Consider the following 27,985-nt stretch of genomic DNA (forward strand, 5'->3'; position numbering starts at 1 on the left):
ACCCCTCTGTAGCCTCTGCATTAACTCCTACCTCCAGGTTCGCACCCTGTTTGAGTTCCTTTCCTAAATTCCTTCAGTGATGAACTACGCATATGGAAGCATAAGCCAAAAAAAATCTTTTCCTTCCCAACTTGCTTTTGTCCGTGGAATTTTATCCGAACAATAGTCCACACACTAAGACACAATCTATCTTAGAAATCAAAGTACGTGATCTTGAAGAGTGTCGTTTCACAAGCACAACAATGCGTGTGTACGTATAAGCCTCTCCCCCCACACACAGATGCAAAGAGCATGCCACGTACAAGCCTCTCCCCCCCCCACACACACAGATGCAAAGAGCATGCAACGGCATATGTTGCTGCTCTGGTTGTGTGCTGCTCTGTGGCTACATGGTGTTTTGAAATTGGCCTTTCTTCTGGTGCTTTTTAAGTCTATTTCTTTCCTGTTTTAAATATTTATTGTTTATCTATTGTGTGTATGTGTATGTGCAGGCACACATGTGCCAAGACTTGCATGTGAAGTTTCAGAGGACAACTTCTAGGAATCTCTTCTTTCCTTCTTCCATTGAGCTCCAGTTCCCAGACTTGATGATAAGTGCCTTTACCTGCTGACGCCTCTCACTGTGTCTTTATTTTCATGTTTTTATGTGGATTAGTGTTTTGCCAGCATGTATGTCTGTGCACTACTTATGTGTTCCTGATGCCCATGAAACCTAAGAGAAGACATTAGATGAGCTAGGACTGGAATGAAAGACAATTATGAGCTATTATGTGAATGCTGGGAGTTGAACCTGAGTCACCTGGAAGAGTAGCGAATGCTCTCAACCTTTCAGCCAATTTCTCTAGCCCCTGCTTCCATTTTTTAACCAGGGTTTTTCTTCATTTGTTTAAATTGTGTGCTATTAATCTCCATGGTGTCAGACTTCTTCAGATATATGTAGACTATTTTATATAATTTTTGAAACATCTTTATGTTTTAGAAGAGGAAATGGATGCTTACATAAGCATTTTTACGTCTAATTATTTTAACAAACTTATTAATTTATTTCTTCTGATATTATTCTTTATCTATGATATTATAGGCTGTCATAAAGTGTCACAGAGTTCAAATTTAATATTTCATTAGCAGGATATATTTCTGATTAACAAAAGGTGTTAACCTTCAGGTCAGCGAGGTAAATGAGGGGGTAAAGGCACTTACCACCATATTTAGGGTCATGAGTTCAATCCCTGGGGACCACGTGGTAGCAGAGGAGAAGTGACTCTCATGAGCTGTCCTCCAATCCCCACACTAGCACTGTGTCTTATGCGAATCTACACACATACAGAAATACACATAAGATGTAACATCCAGTCTGGATTACATCAAATATTTCATAATAAAGGCCAGAGAAATGATATTTTCCACTTTCTCAAGCTTCTGAGATACTCTGTCCATATGGGAATATTCACCCTGATCAATGTTGCTGTGAGCATAAGGATGCACGAGGAGAGAGTTTTTCTTCTGCAAGAAAATATTAATGATTTATTTTCACACAATGACATTTGAGTCAAAGACGTGGCTATATTTTCCACAGCTTACAGAAAGACCAGTAGTTTAAATATCCATAGGCAATGCAAGTATCTCACTTATACAGATGCAAAGCCTTAATACCTGACCACCATCAACAGGTCTTTCTCCGCATTTACTGTTGTTTTGATAGTTAGCATTAAGAAGAAATAGATAAAACTTATTAATAGATTAATAATGATTTATTGTAAAAATCATTAAGGAGAGCAAGAGAGAGGAAGGAGAGAGAATTATTTTTGTACTGCAGAATATGTATAACCTGGTAATGCCAGAGTTGTTGAGAGAGTGGCCCTTTAAACTGTAGTACTGCAATTGATCTCTGTATATTTCCTGGTATTCGTCCCTTTGAAATGAGCATGAGAGCCAAGACTATTGGCTGCACTGTAGATCTGTCACAACTCAGTACTGAAAAGATACCGTGCAAGTGAATTTAAACAGTCGGCTTTCTATCCCATATTGCCAAGAGCTCTGAGAACGATGAACCAAGTAAATGCTTTATTTAGGGCTAAGTGAGCTGCGGATCCCTCCAGCCTGACAGCGTTTCAGCCTGCAGAGTAAGACAGCAGCAGCAACAGAAGCAGCAGAGGCAGCAGCAACAGCAGCAGCCCCTTGCTCAAGTCCAGCAGGGGAGACTTGATCTCTGGTTAGTCTTGGAACTCTGCCTGTGGATCGTGCACTGTCCAGGGTCCTGAAATATGAACCAAACGGCCAGCGTGTCCCATCACATCAAGTGTCAGCCCTCCAAAACCATCAAGGTAGGATCTGGATTTGTTGCTGGTCTCTGATTCTGCACAGGTGTCTTCGTGCATCTAAATTGCTTGTAGGCACCGGTTCAGCATGGACTGCTGGTGGAGAATACCCTGTTGGTTTGAGTTTCTGTTGAAGACTGATTTCAGGAAAGTGACTGTGTTTGCTCATGTATGTAGACTGGAGACAGTAGTTTCCATAGATGCTTCTTTTATACTGATAGCTGCATTTTTATTCTTTGGCTGAGAAGCTGTTTGTGGTATGTTTCAGGAATAAACTTCGGTGAGTGTCTAGAAGAGTTTCTATGTGTGTCGGTTTTCTTGAGGGAACTGGAGATGAATTTGTGAACTGCTTGAAACAGGAAACATTTCATTGGCTCTAAATCTGGACACTGCATCTTCTTGTCATTTGTGTATTAGAGTTTGCAAAAAGTGAATTCTTTGTTATGACCATTAAACTGGTGTTTGTACTAAAGTCATACTAGTGAGTGTGCAAATAACTGTGGAGACGATAAAAACACCCACTTGCCAGTATTACCATCTTGCTTCGAACCAGTGGAATGACAGGACCTACTTTATAACTTCAACCCTTGAATGATGATGATGATGGTGGTGATGATGATGATGATGATAAATGAATTGAAATAAAGTTGGAGATTTTTCTTTCTGACAAAAAATACTTGAAAGTAAGTTAGAAAGCTCAGGATTTTGTTTTCTGTTCTAGTTCATAGTGATACATACATGAGTATCCATGGGACTCAGAATGACATGATTCTAGTGAGAAATGTTCCCTGTCTTTGCTGGGTTTAACCTGGATGTTTTTGTATGATCACTTGGAATTTTGTGACTAAGTGGTGGGAGCCTCTCAAGGTGTTTTACAAACACAATGATAACCTTACAGGCCATCTCCAGTTACTGTCACATGTCATTCACAGGTGCACACCTTTGACAAAGGTGCTGGAATCCAAAAAGCCTGATTTTTTATGATTTACAGGTTTTTTTCATTTATATCTCTGGCCTTTGACAATGCTGCATTGACTGTAATTACAAGAGGAATATAATTTTCAACAATATCTCTTTCTCATGAACTTGCCTGCCCTTTCTTGATGACTTTTAGCAATAAATAGACCATAAAGTGAATATTTTACTCTACAGTTATGTTTTAAAAGCACTGAGGTCTCTAGGATGCAGTCAACAGTGTATAATTAGACTCTCATCATATAAAAACAGAGGGGGTTAACTGAAGTCATATAAACAAAGCGGGTTAACTGAAGTCAAATAGAGTCCAAATCCAAATAATTTACGCCCCCTATAATGGCCAAGACAGGATATTTTGGTCAGTGTTGGATTTTCTGTAACATGTCCAAGTTTAGAAAAGAAACATTGAGCTTTAGGATTTAAATTGTTCTCTGCTTATAAGATCCCTACATTCTTCAATTATATAAGCATACCACCACGGAGCAATGCCAAGAAATAAAACATATGACATTCTGCATTGTGATATATAAACTCTAGTAGGAAATAAGTGCTGGAGTCTGAACTGGGGGTAGAATTACAAACTGTCTAAGCCACCTTTGTTTAGAAGCCATAAAATGACCAGTGGCTTTCTGCTTATGCCTTTGAGGTCATAGGAATCAAGCACTTCATTTGCTTTTCTCTTTATTGGGTAGACAGAAATGCATTGTTCTTTCTGGAACTCAAAAATCACTTTCCTTATTAGTTCAGTGGCATTGAGTGCTCTCAGATGAACTGTGGAGCAGGAAAGAAAACGTTTCTAGAGTCGGGGCTTTTCTTCAGCTTGCTGATCTTGCAGACGTTGGGTTTTACCAGAACTGCAGCCATTGAATTGAAATGCAAAAGCATCGTAAAAACTGGACGACCAACCACTTAGTAGTGCATTTTATTAATGGCTTAATGAACGAATCTTGCATCAGAGCGCTGGGTGATTTGGCTAATTGTACAAATTAAGTTTTTTTTTTATTTCTATAACCCCCTATACTGCCCTGGGGGTGGGCAAAGATGCTTGTCAGGTTCATAAAGTAGAGTTGCCAGTGTTGAACTATTAAGGGAGTAATTACTTGAGTATTTTCCAATTTGCAACCATAAAAAAGGATGAGTGGAAAAAGCTCTCTTACTTCGAATTATGTCCTCAATTATGAAACATTTATGGCTTTTGGAATTTATACTAAAAATGGCTGTCTATATTTAGGTAATGCATTAGCCCAGGAGCAAAATGCAATAACAACCTAAGGAGAAAAAAAAATCTTAAGATTGGGAGGGTTTTTGGAAAGCTCTGGTGTACTGGAGATTAAAACACTCTTTGAACTTTTGGAAACTTAGTGTCATTTGTGATTGTTTAAGGTTAATTTTCTCCTTGTTAAACTTATATGACAACTCTAAGTCAAATGTTTTGGTTGAAGTGTATTGGCCTGAAGATAATCACATCTCAGATTAAGACTCTGAAAATACACAGATTCTGAAAAAGTTGTACATTGCTCTACTTTAGAAAGATATTCTAGAAGCTTCAGGGGCTTTTCTAAAGTAGCCAGAGTGCAGTGAAGTTCTAGGGAGTTCCTCCTACTTGTCAGCACAGGAAATGATGTCTACTCCTTGTCTTTGGTACAGCTAATGTTAAAAAGAATGGGCAATGGGAATGTATTAACCAAAGACAGGTGAAAACTCCAAATACAAAACCACAAAGAAAAGTGTGTGTGTGTTTCCCACACCTGCAGCTTGAAGAGTTAAAAGGTCTGCAGATGGTCAAACTCAGCTGCTGTTGCCTGTAAAAGGGGTTTGTGGTCATGTTTGTAGAAGATTCAGAGAAGTGGGGATGGCAAGGAGTTGGAATTGTGGAAGGCATCATTTGGGCTGCTTGACATTCATTTTTGATATTTTGGCTACTCTCCAATTCCTCCAGTTTACTCTGTGCTTTTCATTTTTGTTTATGTACATGCATATGTACCTGTGTGTGTTTGTGTGCATATATGTATGAGTTTTCACAAAGGCAAAGAAAGGGTACCATATCCCCTAGCCCAGAGATTATGGATAAAATGGTATACATCCTCTGCAAAATTATTAATTACTAGTAAGTTCTGAACATCTCTTCAACACCAGTACCCTTTCTTTGACAAAAGTTTTGTAACATACTGCAGCCAACCTATTTCTACATTCAAGACTGGTAAGACAGAGATAAGCAGAAACAGTGAAATCAAGGTACCCAACAGGTTCCAAGCTTGCTTTGGAGTGCTGTGGGGAACACACTCACAAACCGCTCTCCCAATACAGGACTTGCAAAATCCAGGGAAGTGTTCCTTGAAATGATTACATGTCTTACAAGCAAGTTAGTTCACAAGAATTAAAACAAAAGGAAATGTCTTTCCACTAACAATCTATAATAGAAATTTCCAGAAACTATCTGAGAAGATGAAATGCAGATCTAAACATGGCAATACTATGCACTTGGTTTCTGAAAAATTCTGTGACAGTTTTGCGTTTGCTCTCTTGGTTTCTCTTGGATATCCTTAAAGTAAATGGATCCTTCTAGTTAAAGTTTACTTTTAAATCACTTTTTCTGGTGAGATTACATATTTTAAACCTTCCTATTTTTGTTTGTCTTTGAAGGGGAAAGATAGCTGAATTTCCTCCTTTTCTCCTTTTATGCTTTAGATTTTATTTTTGTTTCAATGTCTTCAAGTTTATGTGTGTATGCACCATGTGTTCCTGGGCCTGTGGGGATGGCAGAGGGCACAGAAGTTTCCCTGGAGCTGGAGTTACAGGGTAGTATAAGCTGTTTAATGCAGGTCTAGTTCTTGAGAAAGTCAGTAATGGCCTTTTTCTACTGAGCCAGGTCTCCAGCACAAAACTTTGTTGCTTAGGCCAAAACTTTGTTTCTTAAATATGCAGATTATATTTTGTAAATATCCTTCACATTTTAACATGTCTGGTGTGTCTAAAAGGAAGTAAAAGAATATTATGTCTCTTTTGAGGTTAGAAGTTTTAAAAATTGTGTGTGCTCAATAGTTTAATATATGTGTGTAGATTGGAGGACAAGTTTGTAAAATCAGTTCTCTCCTTCTGCCTTCCCCTGAGTTCTGGGGATTGATCTCAAATTGCCAGGAGTGAGCAGCACATGCCTTGCTGAGCAATCATGCTGGGCCCCCGAAGTTAGGAATTGGTGATTCCTAAAGTGACAAATCATTTATACGAAAGTGTATTAGGAACACTCTAAAGTACAGCATGAAAGAGTCCTTTTCCCATCTAGGACACTCTCCCAGTCAGCTATCTCTGTATATTCTCCCTTTCTTGAGCTGCCATGTTTATTTTCAGCAAATTCATACCTGACTTCCAAGTTCCACATTGAAGAGTCAGTTTGGGTTAGTGAAATGGCTCAATAGATAAAAGTGTTTGCTAACAACTTGAAATCTATCCCAGAACCCACATAGTGGAAGGAAAGAACAAATCCCTGAAAGTTGTCCTCTGAGCTCTACATGCACATGGTGCCATGTAGGTGGTTCACACCCCCTCAAACAAACAAACAAACAAACAAAACAAACAAACAAACAAACCATTTAAAAAGTAAAATAAAATGCTGTTTTCTTACATATCTTAATGGAATAGCTACTCGTATGAAGCCTTTTAGAAAGAATTTTTGGATCTTATTGACTTCAGAGTGTACCTTAAGCTAACAAATCGTGTCTGTAAGATGGCTACATAGTAGCGCTGATTAATGTCCTTTCCTTCACTGCTTAGGACTTCTAAGTCACAGTCTCTCCAAGTCCCAGGACAAATAAACAGGACAAAACACTTGGCTGGAGGAGCTAACATTTTCATGCCAGTCACACTGTCAAAGTGTCATATGTCAGTATGGGTGTTAATGCAAAGTAAATTCAATTAAAAATATACATGGATAGGGAATAAAAATCTTACCACAGTGTTTTCTTCAGTCTTTAGGGCCATGAGCACATAGTGTTCCAGAAATAAAAAATTATTATTATTATAATTATTACTATTATTATTACTATTATTATTATTTATGGCGTGGAGGAGTACACATGCCATGTACTTGGAGGTCAGTGAACATCTCTGAAGAGTTAGTTCAGGTCTCCCATTCCACTTTGATGTGGGTTGCTGGACTCAATACCCTGTTGTTGAGTTTGGAGAGTAATACTTTATCCTCTGAACAACCTCTCTGACCCCTAAGAAACAAGTATTTTCTAATGTGACAATGATTACTGACTATAACAGTCAGACTGGAATGTAATGGTTCCACCAGCATCACTGGCTGTCTCATCCATCCTCTAATTTACAGGGTGGGCTCATAACAATTTGACATAATCCGTGAGCTACTATTATAATTGAGACTTTAACAATATCTCAAAACTACATATGCTAATGATGTCCACAACAATTCATAACTCTAAGAGTATGTAAAAAAACTAGTTGTGTCACCATGATATAAAACATGTATGAGTACCTTAAGTTTAAAATCATTTGAAACCATAAAGGCAAAGATTATACATACAATGTGTCTCTATTTTATTTTGTTGTTTTACCATTTATGCAAACACATGCTGAATGCAAAACTCCCAGTGACAACTCTACAGTTACTAAAGACATGGCTGAGCTCCATAGATATTACAGGGTCTCTTTTGGAATGAGCCACCTTGCTAAGCAGTATTCTATGGGACAAGACAAAAGAGAATTGTCACAAAAACCAGACACATTGACTATTGTATGTCAATTTCCTCCTTTCCTAGAAACAGCCTGCCTTGTTTAATTATACTAATATAGCATGCTCATAACTTGTAGAAAGAGTCTGTCCAGAGCATGAAAAAGGTCATGGGTTAGAAAGTGCACTAATGACAAATGTATTTGCAGTTTGAATTTATTACATAGTACTTAAAACTTAGGTGGCTATAGCACAATTTTATTTTTTGAGGGCTATAAATTCAACTGTTTTAAAAGAAATAATTAAAAGCTTTATTTTTATTCTTTTAATGAAAAGGACACTTAGGACTGGCCATTTTTATAATTTTTTATAGCTTTTTCTTATAAAAATAATCTTCTGAAATTTATACTGTCTCATGGCCAGTTTTATATTTAAAGAAGCATTCTCATGTAAGGTATTGTTCAATTACATTTAAACATCTTAGAAAATAGTAATTTATCTTCTGTTTTAAAAATTAATATCTTAGTAATTGTCTAGAAATTCTTGCTTTGGTAAGTTAGTGGGGACATTGCATTTTACATTGTGTGTGTGTGTGTGTGTGTGTGTGTGTGTGTGTGTGTGTGTGTGTGTAGGTGCTGGTGTCTACAGAGATTGGAAGAGGGAACTCTGAAAGAACAGCAGGTTTACTTCACCACTGAGTTATCTTCCCAGTCTCTACTGGAGACATTGGTGGTTATTAAAATGAAAAAAGAAAATGCAACAACAAAAACCAAAAACACCCCAAAACATACCTGAGACGTCATTGTGAGTGCCTTAATGCATTATGTCTTGAGACATTTGATATAGACTTCAAACAGTTGAGATCCCCAAATATTAGTAAATTCTACAAGACAGAATTATCCCTTCCTAGAACTGGTAGACCTTAAGGTTTCTTTAGTAAACAACAACCATATATTCAAAGTCTGCTGTGTGAAAAGTCTGCTGTCAAAATATCCCTGCATAGAATGAAAACTTAATGCAGATCCAAGACCATAATGCAGATCCCCACACATGCAACATTAATGTATGTAGGGACGTAGAAGCAAACCACCCAGGGCCTAGAGAGATGGTTCAGCATTTAAGATTGGTTAAATGGTTGTTCTTGCAGATGACCTGGGTTTGGATCTCAGAACCCACATGGCAGCTCATTACAATCTGTAACTACAGTATCAGAGGACCAGGTACCCACTTACCTTTACAGGCACTGAATGCAAGTGATCACATGCATACCTACAGCCAAACAAATATACACATAAAATAAAGATAAATTTTAAAAAACCTCTGCAGGCTCTAGCCACACCTATTGAACAAACTGCAGTCTTTCAGATGATTCTGAAGCACAATGACGTTTCAGAAACACAGACTGAAAGGTCTTCACAGTAATATATTCTTGGGCTATGGTCTCCTGGTAAAAACTTTGGGTATCATAGAAACATGGCAGTTTTAGAATGTTCCATCACATCATTAATAGCATGAGCTCTCTAAGAGCCAAGTTTTCATTCTATGCAGGGATATTTTGACACCAGACTTTTCACACAGCAGACTTTAAATATATGATTGTTGTTTACTAAAGAAACCTTAAGGTCTACCAGTTCTAGGAAGGGATAATTCTGTCTTGTAGAGTTTACTAATATTTGGGGATCTCAAATGTTTGACGTCTATATCAAATGTCTCAAAGACCTACATTGATGTTTTGTTTGACTTTCAAAAGATTTTGATATTATTTGGGGGTCATCTGGTCATCACACTTTGCAACTTTGGGTTACCACAAGTCAAGGTAGGAAGAAAGTGTAATGGAGAAGCTTCCCCACCCCCTCTTTTTAAAAAATGCTTTGTATTAATTAGGTTATGAAATAAGGGTTTCATTATGGTATTTCCACACATTGTCTTATTGCACTTTATTCATGTGCCTCCCTCTTATGTTCTTTTTTTTCTTTTCTTCCATCTCAGTCTTCATGCTCCCAAGCGTGGACACTCTTCTATTTTCAAAACAGTACACACACACACACACACACACACATACACACACACACACATACACACACATACACACACACACTATCTATCTATCTATCTATCTATCTATCTATCATCTATCTATCTATCATCTATCAATCATCTATCCATCTGTATACACACATATACATATATACTATATATACACATTATATATACACACTATACATACATATGTACATACGCATATTATACACACACATGTATGCATATGCACATGTGCACACAGCACACTCTGATCTAGATTTGAACATTACAAATTAGAGAAAACATATAATGTTAACATTATCTCCTCTATCACCCTCTCATATTTTTCTTTCCCCTTTAGACTTTTTCTTGCAGCCACATAGTTCCCCTTCTACTTTGATGTCATATGAAAATCTATCTAATACTATAATATTTATATATAATCTACATACAATATCATGTGTGAAAAATCCAAATAATGTCATAAAGTTTGTCTACACTCCATATATGAGAGAATATATTTGACACTTCTCTTACTGAGTCTGGCTTATTTTGCTTAACATGATGATCTCCAGTTCAATCTATTTTCCTAAGAATACAAATGACTTTCTTCTTTCTGGCTGCAAGTAAACTTTGCCAAAGTGCATTTGATTGCCATGGCCTTCCTCCTCTTCATGAAAGCTGTTTGGCTTTAGATACAAGCCAGGTGGGCAGATGATGGTTGGCAGCAATACACCATAGGAATAAAGTTCATCATCATTGACAAGCCTGGGATCCCAGGGGCAGACACAGAATGTGATCTCATTAGTGAAGCTAAATTTCAGCTGGTTGATAAACTATCCACGAAAACCCATTTTCCTTTTTGTTAAAAAACAATTCTTTCTCCTTCTCTCTATCTCCCTCTCCATTCTTTTCTCCCTCACTCCCTTCCTGTCCCCTCCCTCTTGTGTGTGTGTGTGTGTGTGTGTGTGTGTGTGTGTGTGTATCCCCTGGTACTGGATTTATAGGCAGCTGTCAACTACCTATCATAGCTTCTGGGAATTGAACTCTGCCCCTTTGACAAATATTCACTACCACTAAGCCATCTCTCCAGCCTGGAATTTACCTTTTGAACAACACCATTTCTTGTAAATTTGACCTAGCATTTTGATGTTTTTGTTATTCATTTTATATTTTCCACTGGCAAAAACAATAATCTGTGCAATACTAGAATTACTCCCTTCTAAAGGTTAGATATTTTTTAATTTGAATGGACATCCTTAAGTTGAATTTTCATTATTCTCTACCACAATGAATCACATGGCTTAAGGAAGACAATTAACCCTGTTGAGGGTTTTCTTCCAGGGAAAGTAAAGGCAATAAACTTAAATTATCTCTCCAAACAAAAACGCTATGTAAGTGCTTTGTGTTATAATTTGTTCTAATAGCAATTTTAAAGGCATTTGATGTTTTCATAGAGAGGCGTAGAGTGAGAATCAATTTTATGGCATAAATGCTGGGATTTTATTTGCAATTATTATTAACTATAATAATGCTAAAACTCATTTTGAAGTCTACAGGGAGCTGAAAAGTATCTTCAAGTTCGGTAGTAACAGCTGCATAATTTCATCATGGACTAGTACCAAAAGATTGAGTGTTAGGAGGGATATGTACTCAAATGGTATTTAAAGAAGCATCAAATACAAAATGCAACTGATCCCAGTGCCGTATTACCATGATACTAAGTACATGGGTCAGCTCTTAGAATGGACATGTGTCTCTCCTGAGGAGATGCTGCATCATGACACGGATAGGGTCTTCAAACTGCCCCTCTCCCTCTATGCTTCTTGTTTCCATTGCCCCATTTACTTATTTTATTTTATGTGTGAGAATTTTGCCTGTGTTTAGTACAAACATCATGTACATGCTTCATGTTCACATAGGTCAGATAAAGGCATAGGCTCTCCTGAAACTGGAGGTATGGATAGTTCTAAAATACCATGTAAAAGTGAGGAATTGAACCCTGGTCCTCTGCAAGAGTAGTCAGTGATATAATCATTGAGCCACATCGCTAGCTTCTTTCTTTGATCCATTGATGCTACTCTGACATGGTTCTTTTAGCAACCCCCCTTCTCTTTTATATATTTTAATAATATTTAAATTTTATAGTTTATAAATTTCAGACACATGTAAATAATGTATCTTAATCACATCCACTCATAACTTCTCCAATAAATTTGCCCACAGAATTCCCCAGCACGCTTCCCTTCAAACTCCATGTCCTATCTATTTACCTAATCAACTGAGTGGAATTAGTGTTTCCTAGCTGCTCATGGTGTGAGATCTACCACTAGGGAATGGGCAACCTACTGGTGGCCACACCCTCAAAGAAAAGTGACATCCCCTCTCTCAGAAGCCATCAAGTGCTAATAGGTCAGTATTAAAGTCTCCTGAGGAATTTTTGTAGGGATCGCTTTCAAACTACCTCAGTCACACACCTAGATGCTGAGATAATCGTCTGTTCTTACATGGTCTTCTATACCTCCTAAGGAACAGTAGATCTTCTTAGCTGTAATTTTATATCAATGTAAACATCTCCACTAGCTCTTAGTAGCCTCGTTGGAAATCCCTATATTTTACTTTTGTTAATCTAAGCACTCGTCCCAACTACTGTCAGGTGCTTTGTAAGAGCTCAGTTAATATTCTTAAAAGAAAGAAGGCAAGACTAGTATAAACTATTTTGTCTTTGCAAGTAACAGAGTTTAACACTTGATTTCTAAACCATACTAAGCCATCCTTGTCCTAAACAGAATTAAATATATTGCTATCAAATATGTAGAAAACATCTGAAAAAAAAGACTGTATGTCTCCCAGCTTGTGACAGTAGGCATGCTAATTGTACTCAAGAGTGAGGAGCTTTAGTACATCAACAATACAGCTTGAGTCTTCAACATCTTTCTCTCTTAGTGAAGAGGAAAGTCTCAAATCAGATGGAGGCAGATCCCTGCTGGCTGCTTTGAAACCTGGGCTAAGCATGACAAACATAGTTGCTGCGGATTTTAATGAATTGGGCATTGCCTGGGGGACTGTTGGCTCTTGCACTTTGGTCAGGCTTTCTCATTAGAAAACTTTAATTTCTAAAATGAATCATGGCTGCTAGATGGAAAAACATCACTTCACACAACTCTGGTTTTCAGAATTTTGCCCTAAGAAAAATGGATTCGACTTTATTTTAATGGAAACCAAATAGCATGAAAGTACTTACTGTCTTTAATAGATGAGCTCTTTACTTAAATAACTTTTTTGAGATAATGATAGATTCAGGGCAGAGTATCTGCACTTATTGTAGACATTTCTGATCTAAGAAAGATAGCTTGGCAAGATGTATACATACACATATACATACACACACACACACACACACACACACACACACACACATATATATATATATACACACATATATGTGTATTTAAACATACATGTATTCATGTATGCATATGTGTATACAGGTATGTATGTATATATGTATGTATGCATTTATGTATGTATATATATTCTTTAGAAAATTTAATAATAGAGTAATGAACAAAATCAGAAGCTTTATCCTACAGTAGGCAAGTATGCCCATCATCCTGAGTGATGGAGGCATGGTTTAGTCTTCCCTGTTTCAGCTGCTTAGGGACTCAAGTGTTTGGTGAAGGGGAATTCTGTGTGATTAGAAAGTGCCTGTTGATCTTGAACACAGCTGAGGATCCAATTGAGTACTTTTCAGTATCCCTGACAAGTGCTAAGTGGAGAAATAATAATAGCTCTTGATAGGGGAAGGCTTTGCAAAGCCCTGATATTCTAAATAGGAATTACATGGGTAAATATAGGAAAAAAACATTTCAGAAACAGAGAAGTGAGTAAAAAAGAAGGAAGGAAGAAAGTCAGTCCTCATTAAAGCAGACAATAGTTCAGACAGGCTAAACTGCAGAGTAGACTACATAGAAAGGGTAGGAAATGAGGCTCATAATACGTATAAGAGCTCAGAGTTCAAGTTGATTGTACTTGGAAAGTTAAATTTAAAGGCACAGAGTACAAAGGCCAGATCCACATTCTACAGATTCTAGGTCTATCTCTGTGAGTCTGGAGATATCCCTGAGATTAATGCCTTTCCAGCTCACAGTGAAGATTCCTGGTCCATCTTCCAGGATCAGCCACACGTGAAATGTTTTTAGCTAGACAAATGTCACTGTAGGTAAATTTTAATTGGAACAAAAATTTGTTCATTAACTAGAATAAAAGGGCACCAACCACGTTCCCCGGTGCTGTTTCCTAATAGCTGGCTTTTAAGGATTTTAGTTAGGTAGAATTCTTTTAACCCATTAATCTTTTAAAAATACCAATTCTAATCATTTTATTTAATTAATATTTTCCTCTTTAATATTTGCGGGAAGAATATAGAGAGTTATCTTCTGGGACATCCTTTTCTGATTTATCATTCAATAGCAGCTGCAGACACATGAGTGTCATCTACTAGTTGATCACGTTATATATAAGCATGGTAACTTCATAGGGTAATGTGTGTGTGCGCGTGTGCGTGTGCGTGCGTGTGCGTGTGCATGTGTGTGTGTGTGTATAGGGTAAATCTACAGGTGTAAAAAGGTAAAATTTGGGCTGGAGAGTTTGAGGGTGCAATAGGTAAATGCTTGCTATGAAAGCACAAAGACCAGTGCCTGGATTCCCAGAACACCTACAAAGCTGGACTCTAGCTCAGTTCTGCAGTCCCAGGCTCGTTTGGTGAGATGAGAGACAGAGTCAAGAGAATCCATAGGCCAGCTAGCCTGGTATGCAGAGCAGTAAAAAAGAGACTCTGCCTCTCCCAAAGTTGTCCTTTAGCCTCTACAAGTACACTGTGATGCATGCTCATACACCCATATGCAAGAAGAAGAAGAAAGGGGAGGAGGGGGGGGGGGGGGGGGGAAGGGGGAGGAGGGGGAGGGGGAGGGGAAGAGGAAGGGGGAGAAGAAGAGGGAGAAGGAAAAGGAGAAGGAGAAGAGGAAGAAGAGTGTCCTGTTTTACCACTCTCTGACTTATCCTTTGAGGGAGGGTTCCTCAGTGAGTCTGGATTCATGCGGATATAAGTTAGCCCCAGCGATCCTCCTGTGTGTGATCCCCACAGCATTAGCTTTGCCCAACTTTTTACAAGGGTGGTGGAGATTTGAACAGTGATCCTCATGCTTGCGTATCAAGTTCACTTAGTCACTGAGCCATCTTCCCAGGCTCCTGTGGGATTTTCTACAGGATCAATTCCCAGGGTATCTCTCAATAGTGGACATCAGCAGACAAAGGAAAGTCTAATAGCATATCTGATGTCAGTGATTCGATAATAAAGAGGTTTAAATGTTTCTTAGAGATATTGCACTCCACATCTCCTTTTTAAGATAAAATATTTTTATAATTATATTTTGACTTATTTGAGAGAGGTGTGACACACATGACATGGTACAAGTATAGAGGTGAGAGGACACACCAGGGTGTAGGTTATCTCCTTCCACCATGTGTGTCAGGTAGATCTAACTCTGGGTTGGGGATTGCTGTCAAATATCTCACCTGGGATCCTCCTTGCTTACCTTCATTTTTCGGATAAGAATATGAGGAGTAGAAAGGACAACTGGATTGTATATTTATTCCCTCAACCTTTTAGGTAGAAATTACACTGTTACACATTTACATTGGCACTAAAATCTACAACATACAGAATTATCTTGGGGTGTACTGTGATCATCAGGATTTATTTTTTTCACCCTTTTGTCTCCTTTAAAATGATCGTGGTGTTTTGAGGTCTGGGGTGAGCTAAGAAGAAGTAGATCTTATTAATTGAGATGTTGGCTAGAAGCATAAAAATGATATAAGATTCTAAGTGTCTTGGTAAAAATGATTTTAAAAACTAGAATTTAACCTCAAAGACACTTTGACACCATTCGTTGTGACCTTGTGCTGAAACTCCTTCAACTTATATTCTTTTTTCCTTCCTTCCTTCCTTCCTTCCTTCCTTCCTTCCTTCCTTCCTTCCTTCTTTCCTTCCTTCCTTCCTTCCTTCTTTCCTCTCTTCCTTTCTTCCTTCTTCCCTCCCTCCCTTCCTCTTCTCCCCCCTCCACTCCCCCCACTCCCTCCCTTCTTCACTTCCTCCCTTCCTCCTTCCTCCCTTCCTCGTTTTTACAGTCTATACCTGAATTCTCTTTGTAGCTGAGGATGGTTTTTAACTTCTGATCCTCCTGCCTCTACTTCCTGTGTGAAGAGCTTAAAGGTATACACACTACCATGTAAGGTTTAAGCAGTGCTGGAAAGAGAACCTGAGTCTAATGGCAAGCATTCCTGTCCTTGTCAGGAATTTCAAGGTCCCTGTCCTTTTCTTGATCAGCTGTCATTGGTGACACATGCTATTGACAGGTAGATTGGCTGTGTCCTCTGGCCAGGTAGAATGATCCACCTTGAGTTTGTTTTAAGAGGATGTCTCATATATTTTCGCTTGACTTCCATTGGCTACAATGAAGCCCTTCAACGATTGATTCCTTATCAAGTGCTTAGTAACACACTCCTGTGGAGGAAGTAGAGGAGGAAGTCACACAAATAAATATGGAAGATGGTTAGAAATGATCAGCAAGGCCGTGTGATCTGTAGCTATATCACAAAATGTATGCACTACAGAGATCAAAAGAATAATATTAGAATTCGGTAGACTATGTGATGTATGACACTGGGAAAGCTAGATAACACTTTAATCTGAAGATGTAGCAGAGTCAGGGATGGCATACCCCAGTTTCTGAGTGTCTCATGGTCGAAATCCATTACTTTGGAGCAAAAGGCAGAAACAGATGAAAGGCTGTTTTTATTCTAAATGGCTCTCCACCCAATCGATTGTTCAGTCTATTTTCTCTTCTCTATTGCACAGAAGTCTTTTCTCTTTGGGGGAACACAAAGGAAAAGATGCCATTCTTCATGTAATTAGGGTCACTTGATGCCTAACCTAGTGGCTTCTTCTCTGGCTTCATGCACAACTTTGAAGTCTTTAGAACTTCAGAAGCATTTAAATATCCAAATATGTCCAGCATGCACAGGGGACATGAAGGCAATGGTTAGACCTAAAGTCACTGTGGTAACCATGGTAACTGGAGTGCATATGGTAAACCAATGATACACCAAAGGAAAGTGTCTCTCCCTCAAGAAATACGTTTTATGGTGTTCAAAGGTGGGGCAATAAGGTACATGGGAAAGCATCCACAAATCTTGGAGCTCTTGGATCTTTTGGTTTCTGACTCCTGGCTGTGTTGTACTTGGGTCTACCACACAGAGCCTTAACCATTTTCCCAGATGCCAGAATGTACTTAGTACTGTCATTTGAATGTCTGAAACATATCACAAGCACAGTATATGAAAAAAAGTATTTTTAAGCCTTGCTGCCTACCTCCTTACCTCACTAAATGAGAACAGTCACTCTTTATTTTTTTAAGTAAAACCAGAGGAACACTGCTCCTCTTCTCTTCCAAGACTGCCATTATTCTTCTGCAATTTCTTTCCATCACACCTCCCAAATTCATATCTAGTCCAATCACTACCTCCACAGCCAACATCATCACACAAAATCCCTAGGGCCCCATTCTCCTGAAATCCAGACAAAAATTCAAAGGAATCATTGTTTCTAATATATTCTAACACAATCAAATGTCTTTTTAGCAGTTCATTGTTGGATCTAAAATACTAGCTGAAGGCAAGTGATGTCTCTCTATTGGTAGAGTACTTGTCTACTGCTATATCTTTATTTCTGTTTCTTTGATGAAATACTCTGACAAAAAGCAACTTAAAGAAGAAAGGAATGTTTTTAGCTTTCAATTCTGGGTAGTATGCCATCAGTGCAGATGAGTTTAGGCAACAGGAAGTTGAAGGCATAAAAGTTGAAGCAGGAGAAAAGGCATGCATGCATGTTTAGTGCTCGGCCAACTTGCTCTACTGGTATACAGTCCAAGACCTAAGGCCAGGGAATGGCATCTCCTGCTTTATCCCACAGACTCCCACAGGCTGACCAGATGTAGACAGAACATCACTGACACCCCAGCTGATCCTTTGCTATGTCAGATTGAAAATTAAAACTAAATATCACACCTAACATGTGTGTTGCTCTGGCTTTGATCTCTAGCATCTCATACACTTGGCATTAGTGCTGCACATCTTTAACACCATCTCTCAGGAACCAGAGGCTGGAGGATCAGATACTCAACATCATCCTTTTTTTGTTGTTTGAAGAAAGTTTTTGAAGCTAGCCTAGATTGTGCAGAATTATTATTAAAAATGTACAAAGCTACAGTAGTGCCTGATGACTTTGAATATTTACCTTAAATATTTTAATTCATTTTGTAAAAATTTTATTCGTGTGTGTGTGTGTAGGCCACACATGTGTGAGCATTTTGAACATGAAGCTGGGAGAGAAAAGGAATGTGCAAAAAGGGAAGGCATTAAAAGGGAAGAAAGGGAGGTAGAAGGTAGATTTACTCAATACACATTCTATACATGTATGAAATTTTCAAATAATAAAAAAAAGTCATTACAGGAGGGGAATAATTGAGGAAAATCTCTGACATTGAATTTTTAACACTGAGTTTAAATATTTATTACTTGGGGTAAAAATTCTTCTGTGTGTCTATGTAAGTATATACTGCATGTGTGAGAGATCGAGAAGTGCATGTCCGTCCCACAGAACTTATCGTACAGGTAGTTGTGAACTGCCTGCCATGAGTGCTGTGCACAGAACTCAGGTTCTCAAGGAGCAGCAAATGCTCTTAATGACTCTTAATGACTGAGCAATCTCTCCAGACCCTATTTTTTTTAAAAAAGAGACTTAATTTATTTTTAAATTTGTGTCAGTGTACATGTGTGAGCACATGCATTTGGATGCTCACGAGTCAAAAAGAGGGTACTGAATCCCCTGTAGCTTGAGTTAGATGTGGCTGACCAATGTTGGGGCCAGGAATCAAGCTCCAGTCCTCGGTAAGGGCAAGAACTTTTAATCACCAAAGCCTCTCTCCAGCCCCCGCACATTCAGTTTAAACTTACCTAGATCTTAAGCTCTAGCCTAGTAACCATTCTTCCTTCTGATTATGTAATATGTCATTCTCTCCCCTAGTGACTGGCCTCCAATCAAACTTTCCTGATTTCTGTGTCAGACAAATACAAACAAACAAACAAACAAGCAAATAAACAATAACAAACTCTTGGCTCTGCCTGGATCCCTAGGTTCCATAGTCTCATTTCTCAGGCAAGGAGATGTTTTATCAGGCCACTTTCTATCCCCTCTTGCTGGTTATCACTTAGAGCAGTGGCTCTCAGAATTCTCAATGCTGCTGTCTTTTAATTCAGTGTTTCTAGTGTTGTGCTGTCCCATAACCAAACAATTATGTTTGTTAATTAATTTTGCTACTGATATGAATCATAATGTAAATATGTGATATACAAGACAGCTGATATGTAAGTTGTGTGAGGTTGTGACCCACAGGTTGAGAACCACCTACTTACAGTTTTGTTTTGGACTCTGCACAGTTAGACTGTGTTCACACCTATGCCAGCACCATACAGATTGACAGCCTGCACTGGACATTTCCCTGTGTTGTGTTGATAAAATGAGTTCTGAAGCCTCTGAGACATGGGACAGCCGTGACTGGTGCCTGAAACCTTTGATCTTTCTTTGCCTGTTATGTTCACTATCAGAATACTTATAGAATTCTACTTCCTAAAAAGATCTTTTTTGACTTTTGTAGGTCAATGTAATAAGAGAATATTTTTAAAATCAATGCATTCATCAGAAAAAATGCTTCTCAGAGTGTTTTTGGATATGTAGTGTGTATGTGTGTGTGCATACTCATGTATACACACCTGCTCAAGTATTTTGACCAAATCTATCCCTTTTCTTTTCCCTGTAACTCCTCCTCTATTCCTTCACCTACTCTCTCTTTTACCATTGAGAGTTTGGGTCAGGATCTCTCATTAATCCCAGAGTTGATCAATAAAGCTAGGCTACATAAGGAGTAAGCTTCATGTATCCACCTGTCTTCCTCTTCCAGTGCTAGGATTATGGTTGTACAACTACCATATTCAGAGTTCTGTAAATGTGAGTTCTGGATATACAAATTCAGGTTGACCTGTTTGCATGACAGTGCTTTATAAATACATTATCTCTTCAACTTTTATCAAATAATTTTGATATATGTTTTACAAACATGGATACAAAGATATAAGACAGAGTTGGTGTTTTTAAAATATAGCACCTGTCTACTCCTCTAACACCAAAGATGAAGGAGAATGGTAATGAAAACAGTTATTACTAACTGCAGATTGTAGAATATTTACCAAGAGTATTAAGAAGGATATTTTTAGAATCTCAGAGATGTAGCATCTTACTTTAACCCAAAGATGAGTTTGAAACTTTGAACTGTTATTTTATGGGCAAGTAATGGCGGCCTTGGGGAAGAACAGAGTAGGATATTGTAGATGGTGCATTCCTTAGAAACATCAGATGTGAGAGTGCATCCCTTCCACCACATCCTAATCACTGTGATTTGATCATCACTGCTGTGAAGGAACCTCTTCATGGACACATGTTGCTGTGTTCTTTGACTCTCAGCATGACTTAGCAAAAGAAGGGTCAGTTGAGAATTCTTCATTTAGCTCTGTTCCCCATTTTTTAATAGGGTTATTTGGTTCTCTGGAGTCTAACTTCTTGAGTTCTTTGTATATATTGGATATTAGCCCTCTATTGGATGTAGAATTGGTAAAGATCTTTTCCCAATCTGTTGGTTGTCATTTTGTCTGACAGCGTCCTTTGCAGGGGTAGGAGGTATGGGATAGGTGGTTTCCAGAGGGGAGATCCAGAAAGGGGGTAACATTTGAAATGTAAATAAAGAAAATATCCAATAAAAGAAAAAAAAGTAGAGTCAGGTTGTTTTAACTTTGTGAATGAGAGGTTAGTTAATGCAAGATCACTTAGACTGAAAGACTTGAATATTCAATCCATATTCAATCCAGCTGAGTTTTGTAAAGAGCTCAAGCTCATGGCTAATGTTTCCCATCCTCCTCCTTAGATGTCCACTCTGCTTCCTGTGCTCCCACCATCTCTAAAGAGATAGTTGCTGTCCCTGGGCCTGTTAAATAGTAAAGACTTTCTCATATATTCCTCTAGGGTGGAACAAGTTTAGGCGTAGAAAGTCCTCCACACATGTTAGCTACTCTAAGATAAGGATAGGCCTGCCCTTGTTGACTGTCTTCAGGCATGGATAGTATCATTTCTGATGACTCTAGGCAGGGAGAGGGCTTTTTGTTGACTGTCTTCCTGGGGAAGCCTTACCAGATTGTACCTATTTCTATTCCAGTAGCATCTTTTTTGGAAACCTGCTTATTCTATGTTAGTTCAGGTATTTCTAACTCTATCCATTTTAATAAATGAGAGAAATCACCTCAGCACTAGAGAAACACAAATAGAGTTCTGACAGCTGCCCTACTTGCCTGTCGTGATATCTAAAATCCTGTGTTTTGAAAATGATTCTTTTAAATACACAGAATGACTTCCCCAGTTACCACTTCCTTAAAAGCAGATGAACTTGAAAATTTTGACATATGTGTATTTTGCCAGCCAAAGGCAAACCATCTATTTAGAGAATCGATACTGCACACTTGCTAACCATGTGCACTTTGGAATCAAATGGCCCGGGATTTGCGTTCCAGCCTGCCATATTTAGAACGTTATCTTCGGCAGCTTTTCAAAAACCTTTCTGAGCCTCCTGCATTCCTGTGAAAGCTGAGGTAAGAATTCCACTTATGGTGTAGTTATGGTGACTAAAGGGTACATTATATGTAAAGCATTTAAAAGAGTCTACTAAAGAAAGATGCTTTAGTAGGTACCGACAGTCTCTCCACCTGATGACATGAGTTGGATCACCCATGACCAACATGGTAGAAAAAAAGAGCGGACTTTGTCAGATTATATTTTGATATCCAGGTGCACATAACAAGTATGGATGTGTGCGTGGGTGCTTGGACATGAGCATACACATAAATACATTCAATAAGTAAATAAATAAATAAATAAGTAAGTAAATCACACAAAAAACCTGAAAATAAATAAATTTTAAATTTTATTGCTATTGCATTTTTGTATAAGAGTCATTCCACATACATATGACTAGTGATGAAGGTCATTGATAAAAGTAAATGCCACAATGGAGGAGACCTTCTCAATTTCAGGTGAATTATATTACTAAAAATATAACTATAGCCAGGAAAAGTTACATAAAATGTGTTCTAAGGTACTAAATCACTTGGATAAGAACCAAATTCTGACAGTAGTAGGTCAGTATAGGGCTGGCAAGGCGGCTTATCAGGTCTAAAGGAGCTTGCTGCCAAGCCTGACAACTCGAGCTTGAGTCCCGGAACACACTTAATGGAAAGAAATCATCAACTCCTACATTTGCCCTACAAACTCTATACTCATGTATGGCATAGATGACACCCCCCCCCCACATACACACAAAGACGATAAATAAATGTAAATAATTAAAAGTTAAAATCAACCAACATAATCTGTATCTTAGACATTCCATAATATGATTTCTTTTCTCCATTTCATTCACCATTTGGTTTCTTACAGATTTTTAAAATAACGGTGTGTGTATATGTGTGTACGTACGCACACATGTACATACAATTCCCACGAATGTCACAAGAAGTCATTCAGTTCCCTGGGATTGGAGTTAGAAGTCTGAGCTGTTTCATATGAGGTTGGGAAGAAAATTCAAATAAGCAGGGCAGTAAGTGCTCTTAAACATTGAATCATCTCTCCACCCAATCAGCCCCTTGTTTTTAATGGGATATCTGTTTGACTGTTAACTCCGGAAAAGAGTTCTGAAAAAAATACAGCCAGATGGATTAGAGAGAACTTTGCTAAGGAAAGACATAAATCATGGATAGTTGCTTTGATACCTTAGGGATGAAAATTATCTTATGAAAACTGTATAAATAACATATTGATTGAGATAAGCATTTGTCCACTTCATTACTTTTGATATGGATTTAAAGGCTAGAGGAGACAAGATACTCCTGTTTTTCAATTGGGACTGAGGAACAGAATGCCAAGCTCATCCTTGGCTACACAATGAGTTTCAGGCTAGCCTGCACTATATGATGCCTTATCTGAACAGCAACCAGTTCTTCAATTAGTGAATGGATAAGAATACATGCTTGGCTTACAATGCTGGAGGCTAGGAAATGTAAGAGGACTGTGACGATTGGCCAGGACCTTGGTGTAGCTTCATACACTGGTGGAGTCAGAAGTAAATAAGGAAATTTCAGGTTCGTCCTTTGTGTGTACATGTGAGCATGATTTTGTCTGTGAGCATGGGCATGTGTGTGCATATGTATAGAGTTCATTGGACAACTTTGTGTGCAATTCTTTAATCTCTATTCAATTTTTTGAAACAGGGCCTCTCACAAGCCTGGAAATAAACAAGTATGCTAGGCTCACTGGCCTTGGAGCCCCTTTCACTGCCTTTCTCGTGTTGAGATTCTAAATGTGTACTGCTACCAATGCATTGCCTGGCTTTTCCCCATGGGTACTGAGGATATAATTCAGGTACTCATGCGTGCAAGACTACCACTTTCCTGGCTGCACTATCCCAGTATCCCTAAGCTCCTCTTTGTCTCAGGTACCCACTGGGTACTGAGATATTGACAGTATTCTCCAAACAAGTACCTTTATGACATAATTGCTTCTTTAACTCCATATCTGTACTCTATTGTCATGGCAAAGAAATCACAATATCTATTTTGAGGAGACACTGAAGTCACAGTCATAGTCATTTCTCATACTCCATATATTTCTGCTCCTGCCATGACTATTACTTTCAAACAATTGGGCACTGTCATGTCTCATGTACCATTCTTTTTGGATGACCCAATAAGTAACGTTGGTGGTTTTTCTTGTTGTTTGTTTGTTTGTTTGTTTTACTATCCACATAAATCATATCAGTCAGCAGTAAATATTATATGCTGCATGACTGGGTCATAATCATGTTATGGTCTGTAAAGATGTACATGAGGAATTACTTCCTGAGACTAATGTCAAAAGTGTCTACAGAGTTGGAAAATCCGTGTATGATTTGTACCTTTCTATATCTCCTGAATTTGTTCATTATCTAATACTTGAAAGGATGAGATACTCAAATTTAGATAAAATTAGTCAAGTTTAGTAAAGGTTGGCAAAATGTCTCAACTGGAAAAGGCACTTACAATGCAAGCCTGATGACCTAAATTCAATCCCAGTGATGCGTGGTTAAAGGAGAGAATCAGGTCCCTCAAATTGTCCTCCGATGCTTATATACAGGCTAAAGCACACATGCCTCTTCATATAATAAATTAAATAATACATTAAAAGACTCTCTTACCGACATATATTTTATTGCAAAAGGAGAAATATAAATACCATCAATAATTTCCTATTTGTCATAAAGTTCTGCAATTTGTTTTTTAAAAAATATTATTTTACTTTTGATTGTGTATATGTGTGTATATTTGCACACACGCATGCATGCATGCATACATGTGACTGCAATGTCACCAGAGGACAAAAGAAGAGACATATACCCCTAGATCTTGAGTTACAGGTAGTTGCAAGTCACCCAACATGGGTGGTAATAACCGAACATGTGTCCTCTACAAGAAGAGCAAGTATTCTTAACTACTAAGCTCTCTGTCTAATTCTAACATTCTTATTTTATGGTTTTATCCTAAAATATTCATGAAATTTATTGTTGTCGAATTGAATGAGTGAAGGTTTATATTCAAACAATAACATGTTACAGCCACACTCATCTCCTGAGACCCTCATATAAACTCTCTATAAAATATCTTTAGTTTTTCCTGGCCAATGAGAAGCAACAACATGGTCTGGAGATGTAATTCATTTGTTAGAGTACTTGCCTAGCATGCACGAATCTCTGGCTTCGGTCACTAGTACCACATAATCCAGGAGTGGTTGTACATGACTATTATCCCAGCACTCAGGAAATGAAGGAAGGTATGCTAGAAGTTCAGGGACATCTTCAGGTATATATCAAGCTCAAGGCCAGCCTGGACTACATGAAACATTGTATCAAATAAAAGAGGAAAGCCTGGAGATAAATTTCTCAATGGTTAAAGTACATTTCCCATTAGCAAGCGGATCTGAATTAAGATCACCTGAAAGTCTAGGTCAATGTGTTAACCTGCCTTTAATTGTAGCCTTGCAGAAGGAGCCTCAGAGCAAGTTGGGTGTATGGGCAAGCTCTTGGTTTGATTGACTCACTTCGCCTCAAAGCATAAATTGGAGAGCCACTAGGAAGATTCCTGGCATCAGTTTGTGCCTGCACACACATGTGCAACCCCATGTGAATAAATGTACACAAAAGTACAAACAGACATACCAATAGAAAAGGGGAGTTGACATGATACGATAGCTGAAAGGCTAGATACAGAAACAAATAGAATATTTAATTTTCTGAATGCATTCTTTTTAAACCAAATACAATTATAATTTTTACTGAATTATAATGAGATGATGATATGAGCATATGTTTGTTTTGACATTTTTTCTTCTTAAGGCATGGTTTAGATACAGGTAAAAATTCAATAATATAATAGTAAATACTTTTTTTAAAGATTTATTTATTTATTACATATGAATATACTGCAGCTGTCTTCAGACACACCAGAAGAGGGCATCAGATCTCATTACAGATGGTTGTGAGCCACCATGTGGTTGCTGGGATTTGAACTCAGGACCTCTGGAAGTGCAGTCAGTGCTCTTAACCACTGATCCATCTCTCCAGCCCAATAGTAAGTACTTAAAAGGTATTTATATTCTTAGAATTTCATACAGGTGTACAATGTATTTTGTTGATGTTCATCCTGCATTTCTTACTTCAATCCCCAAGAACTTCCAACATGTCTCCCCCTAAATTTGATTTTTATATATGTGTGAGTTTGTAATATCTATCTGTCTGTCTATCTATCTATCTATCTATCTATCTATCTATCTATCTATCTATCTATTATTGGATGCAGTGTAGTATATCCTCTCTTCATTTATGAATATATATATATATATATATACACACATATACACATATATATACATATACATATATATACATACATATATGTATACATATATACATATATATATATATACACACACACACACACACATACATACACACACACAAAGACTTTGTCTCAATGTGTCAAATTAGTGCTGTCCATGTATGCATGGGTCTCGGGGTATCCACTGGGGATAGACAACCTGCCAGTGACCATTACTCCAAAAAAAATAGGATACTCGCTTCTGTAGCATTCCTCATTAGCTAGAAGCCCCTCAACTAAGATCCAATTCTTTCATTTCAGCATAGTATTAACTTTTTGCAATCTACATATGCTTTACATATAATTTAAGATTATTTGGCATATTGAGGGTTGAAGGCACTCTCCCTACAGAAGATGCTTATCTGAGATCTGCAGTGAACTCTCAGTATTCTGTGATTCAGAGGAGCCTAGCATAGTGGCACACTGAGAATGAAAAGAATCTTTGAGCAAGTTCAAAATGCAAACAGGTTAAGCCAAGATGTAAACAAGTTATGAACAGCCTTCTTCACTTCTATGTTTTTGAAACCTGTAAAGCAATTTGCATTATTTCCTCTTCGAAATAGGATTTCATGTATCCTAGGCTGGACTTTAACTGGATATGTAGTCAACAATGAAAATGTTTGACTCCTCCTGCCTTGACCTTCCAGGTACTGAGGGTAAAGGCCTGTATTACCTTGATTTATGCAGTTCTGGGGGATCAAACCCAGGGCTTTTTGTATTCTGGTTGAGTATGTACCAATTGAGGTACATCCCCTGACTCCAAGTTACTGTTTTGTGCTCTTTAGGTAATGATTTTTAGGACCTTCGTTTCCTACTGTAAGCAGCTTATTTTGTATGACTTCATGTATATGAAACTAATAAAGATGTATATTTCCATTAGACTCCAGCCTTTCACTAATAGGGAATGCATAGTCCTTTAATTAGTCCAAATTAGAGATTATGTCTCTCTCCAAAGAAAATGCATCTTTATGTCAATTAAATGAGATTTTTTTGATGAAATGTTCCCTAACAGAGAGTAAGTAATCGAGATATAATTGTTTGTAGATGAAAAATAACTGCCACTTTCATAGTAAATGGTAGCTTAACGCAGATGATTTTCGTGATTATAATGTGGTTTATGCTGCTTTTTATATCAGTGTTCAGAAGCATCCATAGTACCAGTTAAGGCAAAAAGCATCTTAATGTTTGTTTTAGTGCTTGGCAACAAATACAGTCTATAAAATATGTAGTGGTTAATATTAAAAGCTCATGCCAGAATGTAACATAAAGAGTTTACTCAATCTCTTTAAAGGCATCAATTTGAAGCTACAGCTGAATTAGTCCTCATTCAGCATTTGAGCATCTTACAATTTTTGGCAAGTCAACACTGGTGAAGTTGAGAAGTCTGTTTGCTCATCTCTTATTCCCTGGTACCCTTAAATTCTCAGTGACCGTTGCTGTCTGCTTCTCTTAAGAGGATAGCTGATGCTGAGATCCTCCAGTGCACACAGCAGCCGGTGAGTAGTTGGGACATATTTATCAATGCCCCATTCTGAGCATCTTTGTAGAAAGGAGAAATTGAGAAAGATGCCTCTGTGGTTCATGTTAATGGACAATTTGACAGGATCTAGAATTGCCATGAAAGCAGCCTCCGGGAACATCTGTGAGAAACTCTCTAGATTAGATTAGTGGAGGTGAGAAGAGTTAGCCTACATGTGGGTGGCACCATTTCATAGAGGACTGAAGTGACAAAGAAGAGAAAATAAACTGAGAGAGAGAGAGAGAGAGAGAGAGAGAGAGAGAGAGAGAGAGAGAG

The 27,985-nt window shown here is 38.0% G+C and overlaps 1 protein-coding gene across 1 annotated transcript in view; it reads left to right on the plus strand.

The window, feature by feature from the left end:
- Positions 1–2,264: 2,264 nt before the first annotated feature.
- Dpp10 (dipeptidyl peptidase like 10) overlaps positions 2,265–27,985 on the plus strand; it is a 1,453,779-nt gene continuing 1,428,058 nt past the window's right edge. Inside the window, exon 1 of the mRNA XM_028771467.1 lies at positions 2,265–2,324. Within this exon, the coding sequence (XP_028627300.1) occupies positions 2,265–2,324 (60 nt within the window). The remainder of the gene's footprint in view (positions 2,325–27,985) is intronic.

Source organism: Grammomys surdaster, unplaced genomic scaffold (genome assembly GCF_004785775.1).
Source record: "Grammomys surdaster isolate TR1022 unplaced genomic scaffold, NIH_TR_1.0 208, whole genome shotgun sequence".
Lineage (NCBI taxonomy): Eukaryota > Metazoa > Chordata > Mammalia > Rodentia > Muridae > Grammomys > Grammomys surdaster.